The sequence below is a fragment of the Triticum urartu genome, chromosome 5A (assembly GCF_056163025.1).
Source record: "Triticum urartu cultivar PI428250 chromosome 5A, HENAU_Tu73, whole genome shotgun sequence".
Classification (NCBI taxonomy): Eukaryota; Viridiplantae; Streptophyta; class Magnoliopsida; order Poales; family Poaceae; genus Triticum; species Triticum urartu.
Genome location: NC_141877.1, coordinates 45,491,036 through 45,512,713, shown reverse-complemented (window position 1 = coordinate 45,512,713; position 21,678 = coordinate 45,491,036). Strand labels below are relative to the sequence as shown.

At 48.7% G+C, this 21,678-nt stretch overlaps 2 protein-coding genes across 5 annotated transcripts; both read right to left on the bottom strand.

Annotated features, from left to right (window-relative positions):
* Nucleotides 1-9,144: 9,144 nt before the first annotated feature.
* Nucleotides 9,145-11,820, bottom strand: LOC125526749 (uncharacterized). 4 transcript variants are annotated; one of them, XM_048691388.2, is made up of 4 exons: nucleotides 11,659-11,820; nucleotides 9,909-10,909; nucleotides 9,716-9,797; nucleotides 9,145-9,595 (listed from the first exon to the last, which is right to left on the bottom strand). In XM_048691388.2, exons 1-4 carry the CDS (start codon nucleotides 11,686-11,688, stop codon nucleotides 9,389-9,391), a joined length of 1,320 nt encoding a protein of 439 aa, XP_048547345.2. In that variant the 5' UTR covers nucleotides 11,689-11,820; the 3' UTR covers nucleotides 9,145-9,388. The 4 variants fall into 4 exon arrangements, with proteins under 4 accessions (XP_048547345.2, XP_048547346.2, XP_087381546.1 ...); XM_048691389.2 differs by having other exon boundaries at nucleotides 11,665-11,819; XM_087525420.1 differs by lacking the exon at nucleotides 11,659-11,820 and adding an exon at nucleotides 11,355-11,646.
* A 6,834-nt stretch (nucleotides 11,821-18,654) lies between these two features.
* Nucleotides 18,655-21,458, bottom strand: LOC125526748 (nucleolar/coiled-body phosphoprotein). The gene is made up of 7 exons (XM_048691386.2): nucleotides 21,213-21,458; nucleotides 21,046-21,110; nucleotides 20,885-20,928; nucleotides 19,893-20,788; nucleotides 19,286-19,369; nucleotides 19,107-19,168; nucleotides 18,655-19,016 (listed from the first exon to the last, which is right to left on the bottom strand). Exons 1-7 carry the CDS (start codon nucleotides 21,441-21,443, stop codon nucleotides 18,911-18,913), a joined length of 1,488 nt encoding a protein of 495 aa, XP_048547343.2. The 5' UTR covers nucleotides 21,444-21,458; the 3' UTR covers nucleotides 18,655-18,910.
* Between the last annotated feature and the right edge of the window lie 220 nt (nucleotides 21,459-21,678).

The following is a 21,678-nucleotide window of genomic DNA, read 5'->3' as shown; positions in this document are numbered from 1 at the left end:
CGCACAAATAATATTTTCACTGTTTTTTCAGCTATAGTAATCTGGAGAGAAATTGGTTTAGAATCCGGAAGTTTAATAAGAACACCAAAATTTCTCAACAATTTAGAAACAGCTAAGTTGTTGTGAGAAATCCTTACTAGAAAACCAATTAAGCCACAGCCAAAGATGAGTAATGGCTAAACATCAAGCTAGCAAAGCCAGATTCCACAATGAACTGGTCGCTGTTTTTCTCTTGGTGGCATGCGGTGCCTTAATTTCGTTGTGAGCTTTGCACTAAGAAAGAGAATCAGTATTGCACAGTCTCAATCGACAGTGGATTGCGTAGTCTTTTAATCTTCGTGCAGAGATTTGTGCTAGACTGAGCACTGTCCAACAGCTCTTGCAACAGGTTGTCCCATCGCTCACTGCGTCCGTCATCGCCGGCTATTGTATGCCGTCTCACCGGTCACAGCATCCACCCTCATTGCTCGCAGCACATCGTCCCAACGCAATTGCCTCTTGCAGCATGTAATCTCATCGGTTGCAACATCCGTCATCGTTTCTCACATCATGTCTAATAGTATCTGCAATATAATTGCCGTCTGCAACATGTTGTCCCATCGATCGCAACGGCCAACCATGCCGCTCATAGCACCACAACTACGTTGACATCACTCAAGTGAGACTTTGTTAAATCTTTGTAGACTGAGTACTATATAGACCCCAAAAAATACACCCTAGATGAACAGGACACAACGAAGACCCTATGGTTCAGGCGATGATTCACAGTTGTTATCAGGCAGGTGGGATATGTTTCACAGGTTTTATCATCACCCTGTAGTTGAGAATTTCAGATGAAATTGAGCAATTGTGAGTAAGCTGACCTCGGCATGTCTTCTCTTGGCTTAGAAGAAACAAAATTCGAGGGTTGATCTTGGATTCAAATGTGGATTTCTCGCCTATTTGTTGCCCGCTACAAATCCCTCATATCCTTTTTTAGCATGTTAGAGAAAGCAGGAATTGGATAAGTGATGTGTTTTTCTATTTTAGCTTTTATTCTTTTTGTACATATAATTTAATTTAATAAAAATATACGGTTTCAGGGTCAAAAAAAGTTGGGTTCATCATGTATGAGGCACTAGCTACTCCTCACCACGACAGCGGTGAATGCAGTGCACGTTGCGCTTGCATCCAAAATGTGGCCATCAGCGGGAAATGGGTACGCGTCCGGCCATCATTAATTGGCTCGCTTCCCGATGCAACAACGTCTTCTGCTGTTTGCGCCATTGACTGGGTTAGGAAATGGGCCGCGCGGGAGGATGAGGAGGGAGCTGAAACTTCCATCCGGCCGAGACGGTTGGCTGATGGCGCTCCATATTGAGGCCCCCAACCTCCAAATATAGTCTAGGAGGCCATATATGAAGTGTGGTCCATAAATTATGGCGATCGAGGGTTGGATGATGACTCTGCTAGAGTGACATTTTTAATCAAAATCGTCACATTAACGGTTATTATGTCGGTCGGGACGATATGACGACTCTGTTAGAGATGCTCTAATATGTTAGCTTTTCGACAAAGGGTGGATTATATCCGCTTAAATGGAGCATCAAGAGGATACAAAACACTATGAGTGCACACCCGCCCTCTACATAGTTAGGCCAACTCCACCGCACGACCCTATCCTGTCCGCCCCCATCCGTTTGGGGTAAAACGGACAAAGCAGGCGGTCCAGCGCGTGACGGCCCGGACCCATCTTGTCTGTTTTGTGTCCGGGCCGACCCATTTCGAGCGCAAACTTGCGCCGGGTTTGGGTCGCGACGGACACCAAACGGACGTGGGCCTCGTCCGCGTCGGGGCCGCGTGGCAGGCGGCCACCTACCTCCCACCCGCCCACATCAATGCGCACGAGCGGACGGCCCCACCTGTCATCCGCATGTCCAACGGTCGCCGTCCTTCTTTAAGTGGGAAGCGTGGACGGGTCGTCGTCCACACTGCCCCACGCCACCCCGCAGCCTCCTCGAAATCCGACAGCGCCGAATCCAAAACCCTAGCCAAGAACTCGCCGGCCGGCCGCCCGCAACCATGGGCCTCTGAAACTACAGACGCAAAGGCAAGCACGACCGCGAGGCTGGTTCCTCGTCGGGACGTCGCCGCGGCTCGGTGAAGAAAGAGGAGCCCGCGTCGCCATCGCCACCACGTCGGGCCCCCGCGCCGTCCACCTTCTCCATCGCGCCCGCCGCCGGCTCGCGCGACCGGCACTACATCGAGGCGGCCGTCTGCCGCCGTTATTGGGAGACGAGGACGCCACTGCCCTGGAGCGACATCCACCTCCCCAATAAATGGCATCTGTCGGCCAACCGCGTGCCGATCCCGCCCGTCCCGCAGAGCGGCCGTGCGCGCCGCCAGGAGATCGAGTGCCGCCGCCGCCTTCTCCCGGATGACCTCTACCACGACGAGAGGTACGTGATGGGGAACGTAGCAGAAATTCAAAAATTTCCTACATGTCACCAAGATCTATCTATGGAGAAACCAGCAACGAGGGGAAGGAGAGTGCATCTACATACCCTTGTAGATCGCTACGCGGAAGCGTTCAAGAGAACGGGGTTGATGGAGTCGTACTCGTCGTGATCCAAATCACCGATGATCCTAGTGCCGAACGGACGGCACCTCCGTGTTCAACACACATACAGCCCGGTGACGTCTCCTACGCCTTGATCCAGCAAGGGGAGAAGGAGAGGTTGGGGAAGACTCCATCCAGCAGCAGCACAACGGCGTGGTGGTGGTGGAGGAGCGTGGTACTCCAGCAGGGCTTCGCCAAGCACCGCAAGAGACGAGGAGGAAGAGGGGTAGGGCTGCGCCAAGAAGAAGAGGAACTCGTGTGTCTTGGGCAGCCTAAACCTCAAGTATATATAGGGGGAGGAGAGGGGTTGCGCCCCCACCTAGGGTTCCCTCCCTAGGGGTGGCGGCAGCCCCCAGATCCCATCTGGGTGGCGGCCACAAGGGGGAGAGGGGGAGGCGCACCTGGGGTGGGCCTTAGGGCCCATCTGCCCTAGGGTTTGCCCCCCTTCCCTCTTGGAGGCGCCTTGGGCCTTGGTGGGGGGCGCACCAGCCCACCTGGGGCTGGTCCCCTCCCACACTTGGCCCATGCAGCCCTCCGGGGCTGGTGGCCCCACTTGGTGGACCCCCGGACCCCTTCGGTGGTCCCGGTACACTACCGGTGATGCCCGGAACACTTTCGGTGGCCAAAACCATACTTCCTATATATCAATCTTTACCTCTAGACCATTCCGGAACTCCTCGTGACGTCCGGGATCTCATCTGGGACTCCGAACAACATTCGGTAACCACATACAAACTTCCTTTATAACCCTAGCGTCATCGAACCTTAAGTGTGTAGACCCTACGGGTTCGGGAACCATGCAGACATGACCGGGACGTTCTCCGGTCAATAACCAACAGCGGGATCTGGATACCCATGTTGGTTCCCACATGTTCCACGATGATCTCATCGGATGAACCACGATGTCGAGGATTCAATCAATCCCGTATACAATTCCCTTTGTCTAGCGGTATTGTACTTGCCCGAGATTCGATCGTCGGTATCCCGATACCTTGTTCAATCTCGTTACCGGCAAGTCTCTTTACTCGTTCCGTAACACATCATCCCATGATCAACTCCTTGATCACATTGTGCACATTATGATGATGTCCTACCGAGTGGGCCCAGAGATACCTCTCCGTCACACGGAGTGACAAATCCCAGTCTCGATTCGTACCAACCCAACAGACACTTTTGGAGATGCCCGTAGTGCACCTTTATAGCCACCCAGTTACGTTGTGACGTTTGGCACACCCAAAGTATTCCTAAGGTATCCGGGAGTTGCACAATCTCGTGGTCTAAGGAAATGATACTTGACATTAGAAAAGCTTTAGCATACGAACTACACGATCTTTGTGCTAGGCTTAGGATTGGGTCTTGTCCATCACATCATTCTCCTAATGATGTGATCCCGTTATCAACGACATCCAATGTCCATGGTCAGGAAACCGTAACCATCTATTGATCAACGAGCTAGTCAACTAGAGGCTTACTAGGGACATAGTGTTGTCTATGTATCCACACATGTATCTGAGTTTCCTATCAATACAATTCTAGCATGGATAATAAACGATTATCATGAACAAGGAAATATAATAATAACCAATTTATTATTGCCTCTAGGGCATATTTCCAACAGTACGCCCCCGACTCGACATTGTGGGACACGTGGTTCCGCGATGAGCACAACGTGTGGCGGGCGTCGTTCTTTGCCGGCACGTCGACGGGGCCGCGGCGGCCGCGTGAGCCCCGAGCGGCTCCCCAGGCGCGCGGGCGTACGCGGGTCCGCGGCCTGACGCCCACGCCGTCGCCGTCGCCATCTCCATCGCCACCCCCACCTCCTCGCACGACGGCGGAGGAGGAGGCCCGGCTCAGGGCGCGTGTGCTGGAGGACTCCATGCACACGCACGACGAGCGCCAATGGGCAGACCTCAAGGCGATGATGGCCCTCTCCACGGCCGGCGACGTCGCCATTCCCGAGGAGCCGCCGGTGGCCGCGTTGCACCCTGACCTGGTGGGTCAGGGGTGGAGCTGGTCGTGCTCCGCTGAGCAGATGGTGGCCGCCTTGGGGGCCGTGAACTGGTGCCCCACACCGTCGCGGTCGCCGGAGCGGGAGGCCTCGCCATGGGAGGAAGTGGTGCAGGCACCACCGGCCACCTTGCAGCCCGCCGCCCCCGTGCACCACGGACCGCCGGCCCACCTGTGGACGCCGCCGGAATACATCGACCTCGTCAGCGACGACGACGACACCGGCGGCCAATGAAGACGTCGACGGCCACGGCATCGACGGGCGTGGCAGGAGCGCGCGCGGGAGGCGTTTTTTTGGGTTTTATGTTAATTATGAACTGGGCCGTTTAAGTGGACTGAACTGGGCCGTTTTGTGGCCGTAACCCCTATATATATGTTTTATGTTTTTTTAACTGCGTTTATTTACTTTTTTAGTCATTTCAATTAAGTTTTTAAATTATTTTTATTCACGTCCACCCCGGACAGGTTTTGGGGTGCGGCCGCGCGTTGGGCGCACCCATACCCATCGGACAAACGCGGACGTGGACGAACCCATCGGCGCCCCAAAGGGACAAAATCTGTCCAAACCAAACGTCTGTTTGGGGTCGCGCGGTGGAGTTGGCCTTAGGATGCGCACAGCAAAGACCAACACGCACAAAAACACGCCGACAACTAGCAATGTCATATAAGACCAAAATTATGTTAGGCGAGGAAAAAAAGTCTGATATGTTAATTACACTAAAATTGCAAAAATAAATAAATTTCAAACTATTAAGTTGCAGCTGAAATCGTGTAGACTCCCGAGCTCGAGATGTCTTAATCTAGATAATGTGATGGCGGGGTTCTTGGAGGTTTATCTTTGTGTCAGCTAAACTTGGTTTCCATTTTGGGCAATCATAAATTCATAATCTTAATTACACAGCTAATTCAATCCCGTACCAAAATGGCTTATGGCAAAGCAGCAGCCAGCAAGCAAAGCCAGGCTCATCCCGAACTGGACAACTGATATGTTTTTTTTTCCTTTCTGGATGAACCCTGTTTCTACAATTACTACACGAAGTAAAAGAAAAATATGAGATGATTCCAAGTGCTCCAGACATTAGTCAGCAAGCCCACAGCTCCACCCGAGCTCGGAGACGGGGCACGGCCCAGCTAGCTGGCTACACACTCTGTCGAAACGGAGCCCAGCACGGCGTCAGAACTGAAAGTGGAAGGTGAAATTCGTGCATTCGTCGTCCATTCTGTTTGTTTAGTCCCACACCGGAGAGCCGAAGAGGCGATCTCCTCCTCAAATACGCTCCGAGAGCCGGAATGGCGTGCCGAATGGAGGCACACCCCGAGCACGAGGAGACTCGTGTGCTGGTGGTCCCGTGCACGGTACGTGCACTCAGCGAACCAAAAAATATTGAATTTGCAATGACCCCAATATGGGCCACCAACCAGCTAGAGCGCATGACATATGCGCTTGGCGATCCAAAATATATTTTTTACCCCTTTATTTTCTTCTTGATGATTTTCTCGCTGAAAGTGTTTTTTTTTTGCGGGAAAAAAAGGATGATGATAGAATTGAACAAATGGGGCGCATTGCATTGCATGCGCTCTTGGCGATCCCTTTTATGTTTTTTTTTACACATTTTTTGTTCCTGGTTTTATTGATCCTTTTGTTTATGGTGATGATCCCTGGCCCCTCCTTCCGGGGTTACGAGGATGTTACTGATCTTCTGAGTACATAACGGGTTCACAAAAGTTTTCAATGGTATACTTGTTTTATGGTACTCCCTCTTGTTCATATTAATCGTTATACTAAATCAGTAACAATTAATATGGATCAGAGGGAGTACATCAATTTTTTGCGGGGATATGGTGCACAATTTTTATTGGTTTATTTATGATCAGATTAAATCTCAAAAATGCATGCTGACCTTAGAATGCGGAAATAATTAGGAGCTGCAACTATAGTGGTGCTTAAAGTGCACACGTGATCTTTTACCTTTACGTCGGCAATGTTTAACTTTTTGCGGGGATATGGTTCACAATTTTTATTGGTTTATTTTATGATCTCAAATTAAATCTCAAAAATGCATCTGACCTTAGAATGGGGAAATAATTAGGAGCTGCAATTCTAGTGGTGTTTAAAGTGCACACATGATCTTTTACCTTTACGCTGGTAATGTTTATTGTGTGCACTAAGCCTTGACACCTAGATCCGATCCTTATCACTAGGTCAATACTGGACGAAGAGGTTCGTAACAATTTTGATAAAAAAAAAGTCAAGATTTCAAATAATGTGTGCCTCTCTTTTTTTCCCTAATGAAAAAAGCCGCAACCCATGCCAAGAATCATCAGTTGGTTTATTCATGGTTCAAATCCACAACATTCACATAACCAAAAAATAAATAATCACTCTAGTGGCTACGGGTATGTGAATTTTTAACTAGTAATTAAGCAATTTTCTTGTGTGCTAGCATGAAAATTCAAGGCTTAATTTAAGATGAATTATATATGAAGGAAATGACCTGAATCAACAGCTATTTTTGGAAAATAGAAATGGTGCGTACTTACTTTATGTGCAAGCAAAAGAGTATGCATGTACGTTGGGCAGTAGCAGCTACAAAAATTAAAAATTGGGTCCGCATGGGCTAAAAATAGTGTTAGTGGATGTTAATGTGGCACCTTTGGTGTGATGGAATGTTACATGTTGAGAGAATTAAATATAATTGGAGATCAACGGTTTAGAGATATAGAATTCGAAAGGGGAACAACAGGTGTTACGGTACCACTTCATTGGCGGCTTGAAGCAAACAGGCGACAAGTTTCCCTCTTTCCCATCGGTGGCACCGCTGATCTGCCTCGTCTTTTGTGTCCTTGGGGGCATGGAGACACGATGGATCCAACCCTTGTTGGCGGGAGGGCTTTGTTTTTCAGGTCTTTTTTGTTTGGTTAGGGTTTGTGTCCTATTCAACAAGGAGAGGAGGCGGCGACTCCCTGAGATGGAATAAGGTTCTCCTCGCCTAGCGATAATCACGATGGTGCGTCTATGGTCTCGGAGGGCGTGTGGAGGTTTATCTCAGGCTAATATCGCAGGATTCGGTCGGCGTTGGCCTCCAGTGGATCTGCTTGGATCTAGTCTTCGTTCGTCTACGCTCATGTGTCTACAAGTTGCATCCTTCTTATCGCTTCTCTTCATCGACAACGATTGTTCTGGGGCGTTGGTCCTGTGGGATTTTAGCACGATGACTTCCCGACTATCTAGCACAACAAGATTTGCCCGACTCTGGTGAGCAAGCGGTTATGATGGCAACACGTCTTCGGCTCACTCCAGTGCTTGTAGTCGTCGTTAGGTGATCTACAGACCTGAATATAATTTGTATTACTTCTTGTGTTCTTCGTACTATCATGACAGTTGATGAATAGATCAAATGTTTTTCCCGCAAAAATAATAATAATTAAAAGGGTTAAGTTGTCATGAGAAATGGGGGGGGGGGGGGGGGGTAGTAGTCTTCAGTTTCAAAAGAGGTCTCAAGTCCAAATATTCTGGTCAGCTTCTTCCAGGTTTTGCCTCTGAAATTTTTATATTTTCCCAATCTAGACTTGTCATAAGCCCTAGAAAGCTTGTTAATCCCCAGTAGCCGAGAGCAAGATGACTGGAGTATGGTAAAACAGCGACCAAACCAGATTCCATCGTAAGGTTAGATTCATCGTGTGCAAGTCAAAAATTTTGTCCTATTTGTAGGGTTTGACCTCTAAATTTGCCTAACTCCATGTCAGCTAGCATGATTCAAGGAGGTGGTTAAATTGTTAAGTCTGTTAGACCAAATCATGGTTCCATGCATGCTAAAAGGGCAGGCTATTGAAGGGCCAAATACCACCCTATGTCCCTATTAGCCAGCACCAGGCATGTGGTGGTACTACTAATGCTGTCTAACTCCTGCTTAGGATGCCTATGAATGATAATTTGTTAACTACTACTAAGACCTTGTTCGGAATACCGAGGGCTCCTTTGATTCAAAATAATTCCATAGAATTTTTGAAGGATTTGAATCCTTAGGAACGGAAACATTAGAAAAAAAAATCATAAGGATTGCATTGCACACTATTTTGGAAGAAATTTTCCATTCACTGAAAGCTCTCATGTTATATCAACTACTGTTTGGTCTAAAATACCTATGGTTTTCTAATTCTACAGGATTCAAAAGGACATGTCATTTCAATCATGTATGTTTCCTATTCCTACATTTTGAGAATCCTGCGATTCAAGGAGGCCTTGATTCTTTTCACAAGAAATTTGGAAACAGCCAAAAATGTGGAAAATTCACAATTTCGAGAAGAAGTCTGAATATTGTGGTGGGTTCTTGAAAGTTTATATTTGTGTCAGCTATTTTTTTTTCTTTCCTTTTGAGCTATCATGAGCTAATTTAGTCCGAGACCAAAATGGCTTATGGCAAAGCAGCAAGAAAGCCAGATTCCATCATGGAGCTGACCAATTAATATATATATTTTTCCTAGATAAAATGCCATATTTTTCCTTTTTTTGTACAATCACTACCAAGTTAAAAAGATGATTTCAAGTTCTCAGTACATTAGTCAGCAGGCCATTAGCATTAGCTCATGTTATCAATGGCAACATGCTGTAGCTCAGGTCACAGCAATTCAGATTGTACAGACTACAGAGCAAAGCAACACCTACAGCACATTGATTCAAACAATTTCATGTACATATTGTCCCAGAGGCTTGCACTGAGACCTTCAGGCTTCTCTTCAGTCAGGCTGCATTTCAGAGGCAAGCTGAATTTTGCTTGGTTTTCAGCAGAGGAACCAGCTGCAGCACCGGAACCGGGACCGCACGCGGCCGGTCTTCCGGATGCGCTCCACCTGCCGCGCCAGCCGGACCGCCCGCCGGTTCCGCCTCGCCTCGACACTCGCCTGCTTCCCCTCCACCTTGTGGCTCAATGTGGACAGCCTCTTGGTCAGGCTGTTCTTCGCCCGCGCCTTCATTTGATCGGCCTGCACCTGAAATGAAGTTTGCACAAGTACAATGCATGATCAGAATTTGTTGACAGACAGCCGGGATTTGTTTCACAGTTTTGTCAGGAGAATGTAACAAGTTTAGGAGTTCAGATGGAAGCTGACCTCTGCATGCCTCATCTTGGCTTCGAATTTGGATTTCTGGCAGTTCTCCCACTCCTGAATCTTCACCTCCTTCCTCTGATATCTGAACCACCACCATGACCAAAACATCATAAGATTCAGAAGAAAATGGTGTTTTTGAATGGAACAATTAGGCACAAGAATCAGGATTAAAATGTGGAGATTCTGTTCATGCCTTGATGCAAGTTTACACTTCTTGGACTCCGCCCATGCCGCAGCTCGAGCTTCGAACTCCTCCCTCCTGGCTTCGTCTTCTTCGCCGGCGCTCTTCTCCGGCGAGGCGCGGATGCGATCCTCCTTGCTGGCCCACGACGCGATGCTCATCTTGCCCAGCTGCAGCCCGAGCGCGGCGATCTCCCGGCGCGTCCTGATCTGCAGCTCCCGCTCCGACGCGGACGGCGACGCCGGCACCGAGCAGAGCGGGCTGAGGGACGGCGTGGCGGCGCCGGCCGGGGTGCCGCTCCTCGACTGCTCCTGGCTGGCGATCGGCGTCATCTCCGTGCCGACGTCCCTCATCGACACCGACGACGACTGCGCCGCCGGAGCGCCCACCTGGGTGCGGAGCTTCGTGTCGCGACGCTGCTTGCTCGCCGGCCCGGTGACCGACGACAGCGACGACGACGGCGAAGGCGACCGCGGCAGCTCTGTCAGCGCGCTCCCGCCGCCCGCCTTCTTCGCGTCCGACGGCGGCGGCGCAGACTCCGGCGCGACGCGCACGCAGCCTCCGCCGACGCCGCTGTGGCCGTGCACGGTGGCGGCCTTCTTGGAGAAGATGGGGTTGGAGTGGACGACGTGCCTCCCGGCGATCCACTTCTCCGCGTCGTTCCACTTGGACGGCACCTGCCGGAAGAAGGGCCCGAGCCCGGCCACGGCCGCCCTCTCCTCCATGTGGAACTCGAAGCTGCCGGAGTGAGCAGCAGGCCTGCCGTGGCTCCCGCTGGAGCGCGACCGGGAAGAGGAGTCCGAGCGGTCCTTGGGGTACTCCGAGGAGCCCTCGTCGAGCTCCTGGGGCGGCAGGAGGCTGTTCTTGGGGTGGTCGTCGGCGTGGAGCCTGGACGGCGACTTGCTGGCCACCTCGTCCTTGCTGGCGGCTCCGTGGGGATGGGGATGGGGATGGGGATGGGATCCCATTCCCAGCAGCTTCATCCTCAGCTTCGTCGGAGACATGACCCCCATCTGCATCCCAATCACATGCACGCCCACACAAATCAAAATCAGCGGCACAAACACATTATAATCAGGAAGAAGTTCAAAACAGAAGTAAACATGCTGTTAATCTCAGTGCTAAAACTGGATACGAATGCGTGGGAATTTGTGGCGACGGATTGGCCGCAGAAATCAGTGCCTTGGTTCCCTCCGCAGCGGGGGGAGGGGTCGCCTGCTCCGCCGCTCCTGCTAGCGAGGCTGCCATTGGAGCGCGATGGCGTGAGCAGAGCAAGAGCGAGCCTCTTCCCACCAGCTCCAAACCCCACTGAGCTCGCTCGCTCACTCACTCACCCGCCCAGTCACTGCGGAGAATGAACCGAGCCCCCACACGGCCTCCGAGCACGGAGCGGCAAAGCATGGCCATACAGCGAAAGTGAAAGAGGAAAACAAGACAAACAGAGGAAGGTGACCCTACACTATATTGTTCGTGCCATGTTACCCATGGGACAAGAAATCAAATCCAACCCAAAGCCTCCCCCATAAACGGGCGATGGCGATGCACCACCACAGTGGTCGATGCTGGAAAAGTGGAAAGAGCCTTGACCCACACCGCACACACAGTGCTGGTAAAAGGATGAGAGGATTTAGCAGCTCTGCTGTGGGTGGATTTTAGCCGAATGCTGCTAGCGGGCACAGCATGCCGGAGAGATGGCTTCGACGCCGCCATGGATGGATGAACACGGGTAGGTACGTACACCGAGGGAAGGGGTTGCTACTACCTGGACCTTGTGTATCCTCTCGTACTCCATGGTGACAGCGCCCCTCACTCTCTCTGATGCTGATGCTGATGGTGATGGTGATGCAGGTGCTGCAAGTGGAGATAAGGGGAGGGAGGGAGGGAGGGAGGGCGATAAGATTGGTTTGTTAATTGCGTGGGGGGTGGGAGGAGCAGGTGCTGGTTGTTGGATGGAGCAGCAGGCGGGCTGGGCCGAGGGAGGGCGGGCTTTTATTTATATAACCGGAGGGGGGGGGAGGGCGCGTGCCGCTGGGCCGTGCGATCGACACGTCGCCGGATCGGACGGACGCTGTCGGGACAGGGGCGCGTGGGGGGAAGCAAGCAGTGCGCACGCCGAACCGAGCAGCACCACTCCGTGGCTAGACTTGCACGCACGAACGGAGTACAGTATGCCACGCGCGTGCCGTCGCTCCTTTCTACGCTACGCGCGCCGGATCTTTCCGGCCTTCTTTTCTACGACTAGTGTACAGTGTTTTTGTTTTTATAACGTTATTTCGCGTTTCTTTTTCCCTCGCCCAGCTTCGTCCTTGTTCCACCACGAACGGAACGGCGGCGTGGGGAGCCAACGTGTGAATTCTGCGGCAGCCTGCCTGTGTCACCGGTCGCGGCGTGCGCACGGGCAACCTCGGTACGTGCGTGCGTGGCGGACGGATCGCAGCATTTCCGGCTCGAGCGTCGTGTCCGGCCACGCCCAGCAGCTGCCTGCGCTGCACGCTGCTCTCCTCTAGCTGTAGTATAGGACCAATAATGCGAAATATACAAAGAATTACACGCAATTACACGCTGGCTAGAATTTTTTTCATCTACTAACTAATCATAAACTTGCCCCTCCCTCCCTGATTTTCAGGGGGTGGGCCGCCTCGCCACCTATTGACCAATCAAATTAACCCCCTTTGTAAAAGCTTGTAACTCGTTTGTACGTGTAGCATTACTCAGTATGGGACTAGTATGAATTTTCCGATTCAACTTTGAATTCTGTTGACTCTTACGACACGAAATGGTATAACCGATTAAGAACCTTTTTTGTTGTTGTTGTTGTTGTTGTTGTTGTGAGCGGGGCAATAAAACGCACATGAATAGGAAAACGAGGAATGCGGTGGCATGTCCGCTCAAATCCTAGACATTGTGTTCCACAGAACCATGGGAAAACACAAAAAATGTTCGCATGAGGTTGCAGTGGATGCAAATTTCCTTTTTCAAATGCAATGCAATAATATTTTCATTTTTAGGAAGAAATCATGTGGATGAAAAAATCAACATAGACCAAAATTCTAGTGATTATAATCCTCCGTTGTTTTATTTTTGCGGGAATCCTCCATTGTTCCTATGAAGATATTTTAATCAAAGGGACCCTTGGAGCAACTCTAGCAGAGTGGCCATACCTCCATATGGACTTGAAGGCTACCGAGGCTTTCATGATTTTTCTTACAAGTAGGACGCACCTGCAATTGGGGCATAGGTCCCTCCCCAAGAATTAAAAATTCAAAAGAACACATTCAATACAATCAATTTCTTCTTATAAAATGGGGCAAAAAATTATTTAAGCCATGCTAAATAATTAATTAACTAGCTCCCATATGGCCATGACCACGGCCACTGCCATCACCACGCTCAACATAGAATGAGGCAAGGCGGGCCTCCATGGCCAAGAAATGTACCTCGGCCATCGAGTCCTAGCTCGGCCATTCCTTGGTGTCGACCCAAGCCGGCCATCCATTGATATTGGTGGCAGGGTGAGCGCGGGATCTCAAATTCACCGTTTCCTTTCCGCCTCCTTTGCTGCCACGCCTCTTTGGCCACCTCATAGTTGGCCCAATCTTTGACGAGGGGATCCGGCTGCTCCTCCTTCACCTCATCCCCAAAATTGAAGACGAGGCAGAGCTCCTACGGGGTGCACCATTCATGAGAAAGCGGGTGGTGGATTGGAGGCGGTCGAGATGAGAATGAGAGGCGCCAAAGAGAGTATTAAAATGATAGAACGGTGGGCACTGGCCTTTTATAGGCCGACGCACGCGCCATTAAGGAGTCATGTGGGGAGGCGGAAGGTGGCTGCCGACGGGCGGTCAAAGGGTGCATCCTCCAGGGAGAATGTTGCAGTGGCCTGCTCACACGCCTCCCGGCTCCCCACACGGCTCCTCCAAGCTTGTTCACACGCAAGCCAGGAGATGATGTCACATGGTAGCCACCCGATTAGCTGCCATGGGAAGACGAGGGAGCAAGGTCGGTGCCCATTGCCGATGGTGAGTGTGAGGTCGGGCTGCTTCAAATCTCGCACGCAATGCGGGGATGGAGAAGCTGAAACTTTCCTCCTGTGCTGACAGATGGGTTTGGAGCGAGCTCTACAGTGGACCTCCACAACCTCCAAATATGGAGGCTGCAAGCCCATTTTTGAGGGAGCCTCATAAACTGTGACGACCAAGAGGCATATGACAACTTTGCTAAAGTGTCATTTTGGGCCCAAACCCCATATTGACAATTATCAAGACAATTTGGGTCATAAGGCGACTCTGCTAGAGTTGCTCTTAGTTTTCATCAATGATACGTATCTTTTATTACCATCTGAATCGGCGGTCTGAAAATTGTTGACTAATTTATCCTTACGGAATACTACTCTTTACACATTCACACCGATATATACATATTAAAAATCCCTTTTATTTTAAAAATTCATAAATACATTATAGTACAAATTATCTGTTGAAGTTTTATTTTTCAAGACAGCGCAAATGCAGAAAATGGCATTGGCTTGCAACTCGACAACATGAACGCATTTCATTATTTCAATTGCTTACTAAAACCCCCTCTAGTCTACGGCCCACCGTGCCTCTTACCAACGACATCTTTTATCAACAATAGAATTGGTAGTGTAAAATCGTTGATTAATTTATCTTGAAAAAAGTACTACTCTCTACACATTCACATTCATATTTACATGTTCAAAAAAATCCTTCTATTTGTTAAATTCAGAAATATATTATAGTATGAATTATCTATTGAAGTTTATTTTTCAAGATGGTGCAAATGCAGAAAATGGCATTAGCTTGCAACTGCATGAGTCAACAACATTTCTTAAGTTGTTGTAATTTCAGAGGTATTTGGCTTGTGGAAATCCTTAACTTGGAGTTTCAAGGAGCTGATATTTACACACCATTTCAAATTTTCTAAGAGACATGTGAATTATTTCATATGTTTGTAGTAAAATCCCCTCTACCCTACTGCATGCCCACCCTATCCAGCACCAGACCCCATGCACACCCCAAAGATAAAGCCACAAAGAAAAGCGAGGGAGAGAAGACTCCAAAGCCCAAACCCCCACACAAAGCCTGCTTTGTTAACTGATTTGCTCCTCCTAAGAGGACACAAAACCACAGGTTAGCCTCACCTTTTCCTCTTGGGCTTAGCAAAGCCATCAGCTCATGTCCTCCTCCCCACACAACATTATCAGTTTCCCTAATAAAAACACACAACATTAGTCTATGTCCATCAAACCCATTTCTGTTACTAACCAAACCTTTTTTTAACAATATATATTAATATAAGGTGGCACACTCCTGTGGTTTCTTGTCCTGTTCCTTCTGGTTAGCCTCACCCATGTAGTGTAATTTAATTAGCCCTTACAGTTGTTACTGTCTGTTGGGCTTTTTTAGGCCACATTGCCCAATGCTTGATGTCACCATCCTGCAAATATTCATGTGAAATTGGAGTGCTTGCCCCAAGGATGATAAGTTTCAACAGTAGGTGCCATGGGAAATTCCAACTTGTCTCCTGGGATGGACTTTGGCGCCAAACCTGCTTGGTTCAAATTGGAGGACATCCATACCCCCACTAGTGCTGCTGCTAGTCAACATAATGCTTCTTCTTCTGCCATGGCACAATGGCACCATGGAGGGACTAGTAAATCATTTAGAGCCTGGGGTGCTATGCTTTTAAGAACGCTAATCATTCCAAAGTGTCCATGCCCTAAATACGTTAGGTGTGCCCTTTTATGCCAGCATTTGAATGGCAGCAGAGGCGATCATGACTTTTGGGGCATAGTTCTGTACAGTATCAGCAGATGAATGGCCCTGTGGCAGGTCACCACTGGCTTTGGCTTGCTTGCAATCCAAGGGAAAGAGATCTGCAAAAGGTGTACGTCTGCATTTGTAGTAGTACGTACGTACGTACATGTTGGAAACCCCACTCAATCTAGCTAGCTATAGTAGCCAGCAGTCTTTGCATGCTTGCTTGCAGCAGGTGAAGTCTCTCGTCTCCTCCTCGTGCTGTACTGTTGTGGCATGCGGGCAGTTATGGCGATGTGTGAGGTACAGGCCAGCTGCAGCGGCAGCAGTTCTTGAGAGTTTTGTGAGGTACAAGTCGCCGGGTCAGAGGACCAAACAGTTCTTCAGGGTTTTGAATGGATTAATCATCACACCTATTTTCTTTCTCTGCATTGTTGCAAACAGTTCTTGAGAGGAGTTTCAATGGATTCTTTGTTTCTTGCAGTACCGCCTGAATGGTATTGGTAGAGAATTAAAGAAAAGCTGTGCGTGCAGTACGTGTGCAGCTGCACGCGCCGCTTGGAAATGTTTTATTTATGATTTAATATTTGTACTCAATTCAGATAGATGTATGCATGGAACTGGCAGCAGCATATGTAGACGAGGAGGCATAGGATGAGTCCAATCAGATCAGAGAAGAAAAAAAGGTCTTTCTTTCTTTTGTGAAACCCAGAGGAGATCCCTGACAGGGGGAAAGACATGGGTGCACTCACGGGCCAGGATGTAGAGCATCTTCATCAGGATGCGTGAAGACTCTCTGCTCTCTGGTCTTTCAGCTCCTTTGATGCTTCGACATGATGGCATGAGTAATCTTCACAAAACATGTACAAAAACCAAGACTCCAAGAGAGGTAGGTGGAGAGAGAAACCTCCATGAAATCCGAAAGAAAAGCTTTCTCTGCATTGAGTCCAGATTTTGTAAGCAAGCTTGCACACATGCATGCATGCACAAGCAGAGAAGGCCATTCTTCCAGGGGCCAGACCAGGCATGGGCATGGCCACAGTGCACGCAGCATGTCACTACAAGGCGCCATGGAGGTGACCTGTCTTAGGTTTCCATAGGCTAGGCCACAGCCTCACTCACAGGCTGTGTGTGCTAGCCACTGTTAGCCACAGTGGGATGCTAGCATAGGTTGCTGCAGCGGCACATCTCCTCCTGCCTGGCTTTGGTCTGGGAGGATCTTGACCGCCATGGATTGAGTGAGTGAGTGGACTGGACCAGCAGCAGCTCAAGTTTATCTTGACTGCATTTGAACTGGGTCAGGCTGTTCAAAGATGGATGCTGATGTAACCATCATCATTACCACCATCATTGCCATGGGGTTTGCTCCAATGTTGCTGTGGTCATCATGGCAGGCAACAGACAAGAGGCACTCTCTTGACAGCAATCAGCTCTGTCTCTGCTTCTTCTCCCTCTGTCTCTGTGTGGAGACTGCAGCTTTGACCCTTTGTGTGGACTGGGCCCTCTGTGCGCGTGCTGTACTGGGCAATGGGCAGGCTAAGCAAATGGAGGACCAACTTAGGCCCAAGGCCCAGCCCACCTAGTACACCGAAGCAACCTTGTGATGCCTTCGTGGCCTGGCCCAGCTGCTCATCCAGCTAGTGTAGCTAATGTACATGATGTCTGTTGTTTCTCAAAAAGAAAAAAGAAAAACCATGATGTCTGCTAAAAGGCTAACACTATGATACATGATGTTGTTCTAAAAAAACTAATACATGATGCTCCATAATATCCTTAAGTAACCATCCTGAAAAAAAATCCTGCTTTTGCCTTTCAAATTAAATAAAAATATATAGTGTATTCTTTTTGAAAATTAGTAACCTCACTTCAAACAGATAGCTTCGCATTTTCTGTGATATAAAAGAGTGGTACTCTGTATTAACAGTAAATCGGGGACAGAGAGCTTTGCATTTTCTTCAAGTAGTAGAAAGGGTGCAGTCAGTACTAACGGTTAATGGGGGAGATGTGTAGCCCAGTTGTGCCACAAATAAAGTGCTACTCCTTCCGTTCATTTTTATAAGAAGCTTTACACGTTGGTGGTTACAAATTTTTCGCGTTCTCCAAATATACCTCCGGTGTCGGTCGCTCTGTGTCATTCCCCCTCCCACCCCCTCGCTTGGCTGCGACCTGTGATGAGCGCGGCTGTGCGTAACGAAAAGTGAGGCGGGCGGGGGAGTGGATAAGGACAAGTCAGACTCAAAAGGGGGATGTAGTCATGGATCCCGACACACCGAAGTCGCTGCTGAGCGAGAGGGGAAGGGGCGGCGGTAATGGGAGCAGGAGGAGAGTGGCGCAGGGGTTGTTTGGTTGCCAGCCTTAGCTAGGCACACCAAAGGTGTGGTGTGCCACAACTTGCTACGCGAACGTATGGTTGCTTAGGAAGGTTCGGCTCGCCATAGCTCGAAGAGGCTTTTGCATTGGAAATTTTTGCCAAAAGTGTGGCACTTGTTTTAGCCGCCGCTCTTCTTGCCACAGGTGTGGCTAACGCCTCAGCTTAGGCGTGGCAAATTGCGTCACCAAACAGTCTTGCAGTAAACCGCCGCGGCTGCCTGTGGGCAATCGCGATCAATGATTGTTAAAGATGTGCCTTTTCACGTTGTTTTGGGCGCTATCGGAAATATAATATTTCATTTCGCATTAGCATAGCCAAAATCGCAAATCCAACTGATCACGCCTGACCTAGTTGCTATACATGATGCTGAATTATATCCTCTTGTAATTCTTTTCTAAAAAATCCTCTTGTAAGCTAAAAAAAAGTATACCCTCTTGTTAGATTGAAAAATTATATCCTGCTCTTCCTTTCAAGATATAAAATAAAAATAGAATATATATTCTTAAAAAACAGCCTTAGTTGAAAGTTGAAACAGACAGCTTTGCAATTTCTGTGATGTAAAAGAGTGCGGCAAACCAGGGACAGGTGCAGCTAGAGACACGGCAGCGAGTAAAACGATACTTACTATGTAGTAATATTTCATTTCCCATTGGGATAGCCAAAATGTACGTCTCACCGAGTCCATTACAAAATTCTGGTGACTTAACAGAGCATGCAGCATAACAAAAAGGGCAGGATACAACAATTCAATGTTTTTGCTTCTTCTCTGCAAAGCAGGCATGCCTTCACTTCTTCCGTTCAGCAAGACTGACCGAGTAACGAGGGCAAGAATGGGAAATGTCGCACGGCTCGAACAAATGACGCGATTACTCGTCATCTGAATTGTTAAACTTAATCGAGTGGGTTTGTAGATCAATGAACCCACCCTTGTAGGTTCCGCGCTTCTTCTTGGTCTTCTCGTGCCTAAAATCCCTGCAAAAAAATTTGAACACAAATCATGAAAACATGTTCAGCAGTACGGAATTCAGCAAAAGACGAAGAAAACAAGAGCAAGTCTTCAACCTTCCTCTAACTTGTCCAAGAATTTCCTGTGCCTTTGCACCGTACCCAGAGTCGGCGCCACCCTGTGAGGAGATAAGTACAGATCAACCAAGCAAGTTTAGCATCATTGAGAAATGCTCGAATTGCTACAAGCTTATGATCAATAAACCTCAGAGAGTATATCTTCCAACAGTAGGTACCTTGGCCCAATATGAATTATCTTGTAGTCTTTCATCAGCAAATTTAATATCTTCAGTCTTTACCCGTTGGAATGCAATTTTAGGCTGCAGTGAATGAACAAGACATGGATAATCAAGATCTTGCCAACTCTCAGAATGCTTATTCAAGCTTTATCTTGAGAACATCAAGTAAAAGATAATTATCAAGACTTAGAGGTCAGCATATCCGAAAAGCCCTAGAAATTATCATAGCAAGTACCACCGGTCAGTGGTCACAACAGCCTAACATATTTTCTTAGTACAAAATAATAACAGCAATAATAATAGTAACAGGAACAACAACAATAATAGTAAGTACTTTAGGTATTAGCAATATATATACGAATAATAACACAAATATGTACAGACTTAGTATGATAATATTAATAGATACAATGAACTACATAATACGTATATAAGAAGACTAAATAAGGCTTCATGTAACAGAATGTAAGAAGCTACCAGAAAATATTGTCGAGACTTTCAACTGTCAGGGTGATTAACTGTAACGTGACAAACAAGCAATTCTAGAAGAAATTGGAGGGATATTGAACATCATACGCAATTGGAGAGGCAGCAAACATCATACCTCAGAAAGTTTCTGCCGTTTATTTGATTTCGATGCAGTGCTGGGCTCCTTCACATCATCTTCGGTGGCAGTGATATCTTCTTTGGCAGGGGGTTTGCTTCCTTCAACTTCTTCCAGTTTCCTCTTCTTGCTAACAACTGCATCATCAGCTGAAGCCTTTCCATCTTGTCCATTCTCAATGTCCATGGCAGTCTTGTTTTCATCATCTGGTTTGGGAGCTGAATCTTTCCCTGCAACTTGTTTATCTTCTACCTGAACATTTTCTTCAGAACCTGACTTCTTTTTCTTCTTTTTACTTTTCTTCTCATTGACATCTTTCCCTTCTCCCACAGCATTATTATTTTCACTGGCACCATTAGATTTCACCTCTGCCTCGGCAGGTGCAGTTCCTGCATCAATCTTATCTGAGGTCTCTGAAGTTGATTTACTCTTCTTCTTTTTCTTCCCCTTATCCAGAGGAGCACCATCACTCAAACCGTTCTCATTAGCCTCGTCATTCTGAGTCTTAGGTTCATCCTCTCCAGATTTCTTGTCATGATCCTTGAGTTTTCCAGCCGCCTCAAACTTGGCTTTTACTGCTAATTCCACCTTTTCCAGCCTAGCTTCAACATCCTCATCATTCTCCTGTTTCTTGCTTTTCTTTTTCTTGCCATCAGTCTTCTGATCATCAGTCTTCACTACTGCATTTGCCTCGCCATCATCCCCCACCGATGAGCTATCCTTCTTCTTCTTCCGTTTCTTTTCTTTGGTCTCATCATCCGCCTTCTCGCTGGGCTTTTCAGGGGCAGAGGGCTCACTTGCCTTACTCTCGGACTCGTGAGCTTCGGCACCGCCTTTCTTGTTCTTCTTTTTCTTGCCCACGCCTTTCTCTTCTGCTACGGCATCATCTGTTTTCTCTGCATCAACAAATTCAGGTGAGCACCAATCAAAAGGGAATACAGGGTCTACGCCAAACCAGGACAACTCATAATAACAAACAAAGATGTAGCTACCTTGCTCATTGCTCGCGGTAATGTCAGCTCCTGGAGCAGAAGTGCTGCACACAACAACCAAAATTGCATTAAGAATCAGCAATTCCAGTTTCCAGGGGAGCATATGGCTCACCAGCAGAAGCAATTTAACAACAATCAAGACTCTCTCGTGACAGAGGTACCTTGATTCCAACAACTTGGAGACCACGTCCTCCAGGTTCACCGGCGACGACCTCCAAGCATCTCCCTAGAAGCAGCCAATTCACAGCTTTCGAGACTTAATAACCGTCCACCCGAAATGTCAATACACGCGGATGCGTCTGGGAGAGAGAGAGGTGGCGTGGCGTACCTCGAGGTTGGCCTCGGACAGGAGGGCGGCGAGCGTGCGGGGGAGGCCGCTGGACTCGAGGAAGGCGGCGACGGCGGCGAGGACCCGCGCGTCGGGGCCGGGGGAGGCCTTGGTGGCGGCCCCCTTGCTCTTGCTCTTCTTCTCCTTCTTGGCCTCCTCCTTGGTCATGGCGGCGGCGGCGGGGGCGGAGGGTAGGGAGGCGAGTGCTACCTGGCGCGGGACGAAGAGCATCAAAGAGGGGGAAGGCTAGGGTTTGGTGGTCGGGGTTTATACACCCGGTCAGGACTTGGGTTGGACCTGGGTTTGGGTGTGGTGTGTGGGCATGACATGTGGGACCGCGGGTTTGGTGGGCCCGCGTGACCAATGGGAGTGATTCCTTTCCTTTTGTTTGTCCACACGGGGAACGAATTCAAATTTGGAAGAGCTTTTTTTTTTCTTTCGGAAATGATAAAATTATAAATCGCCA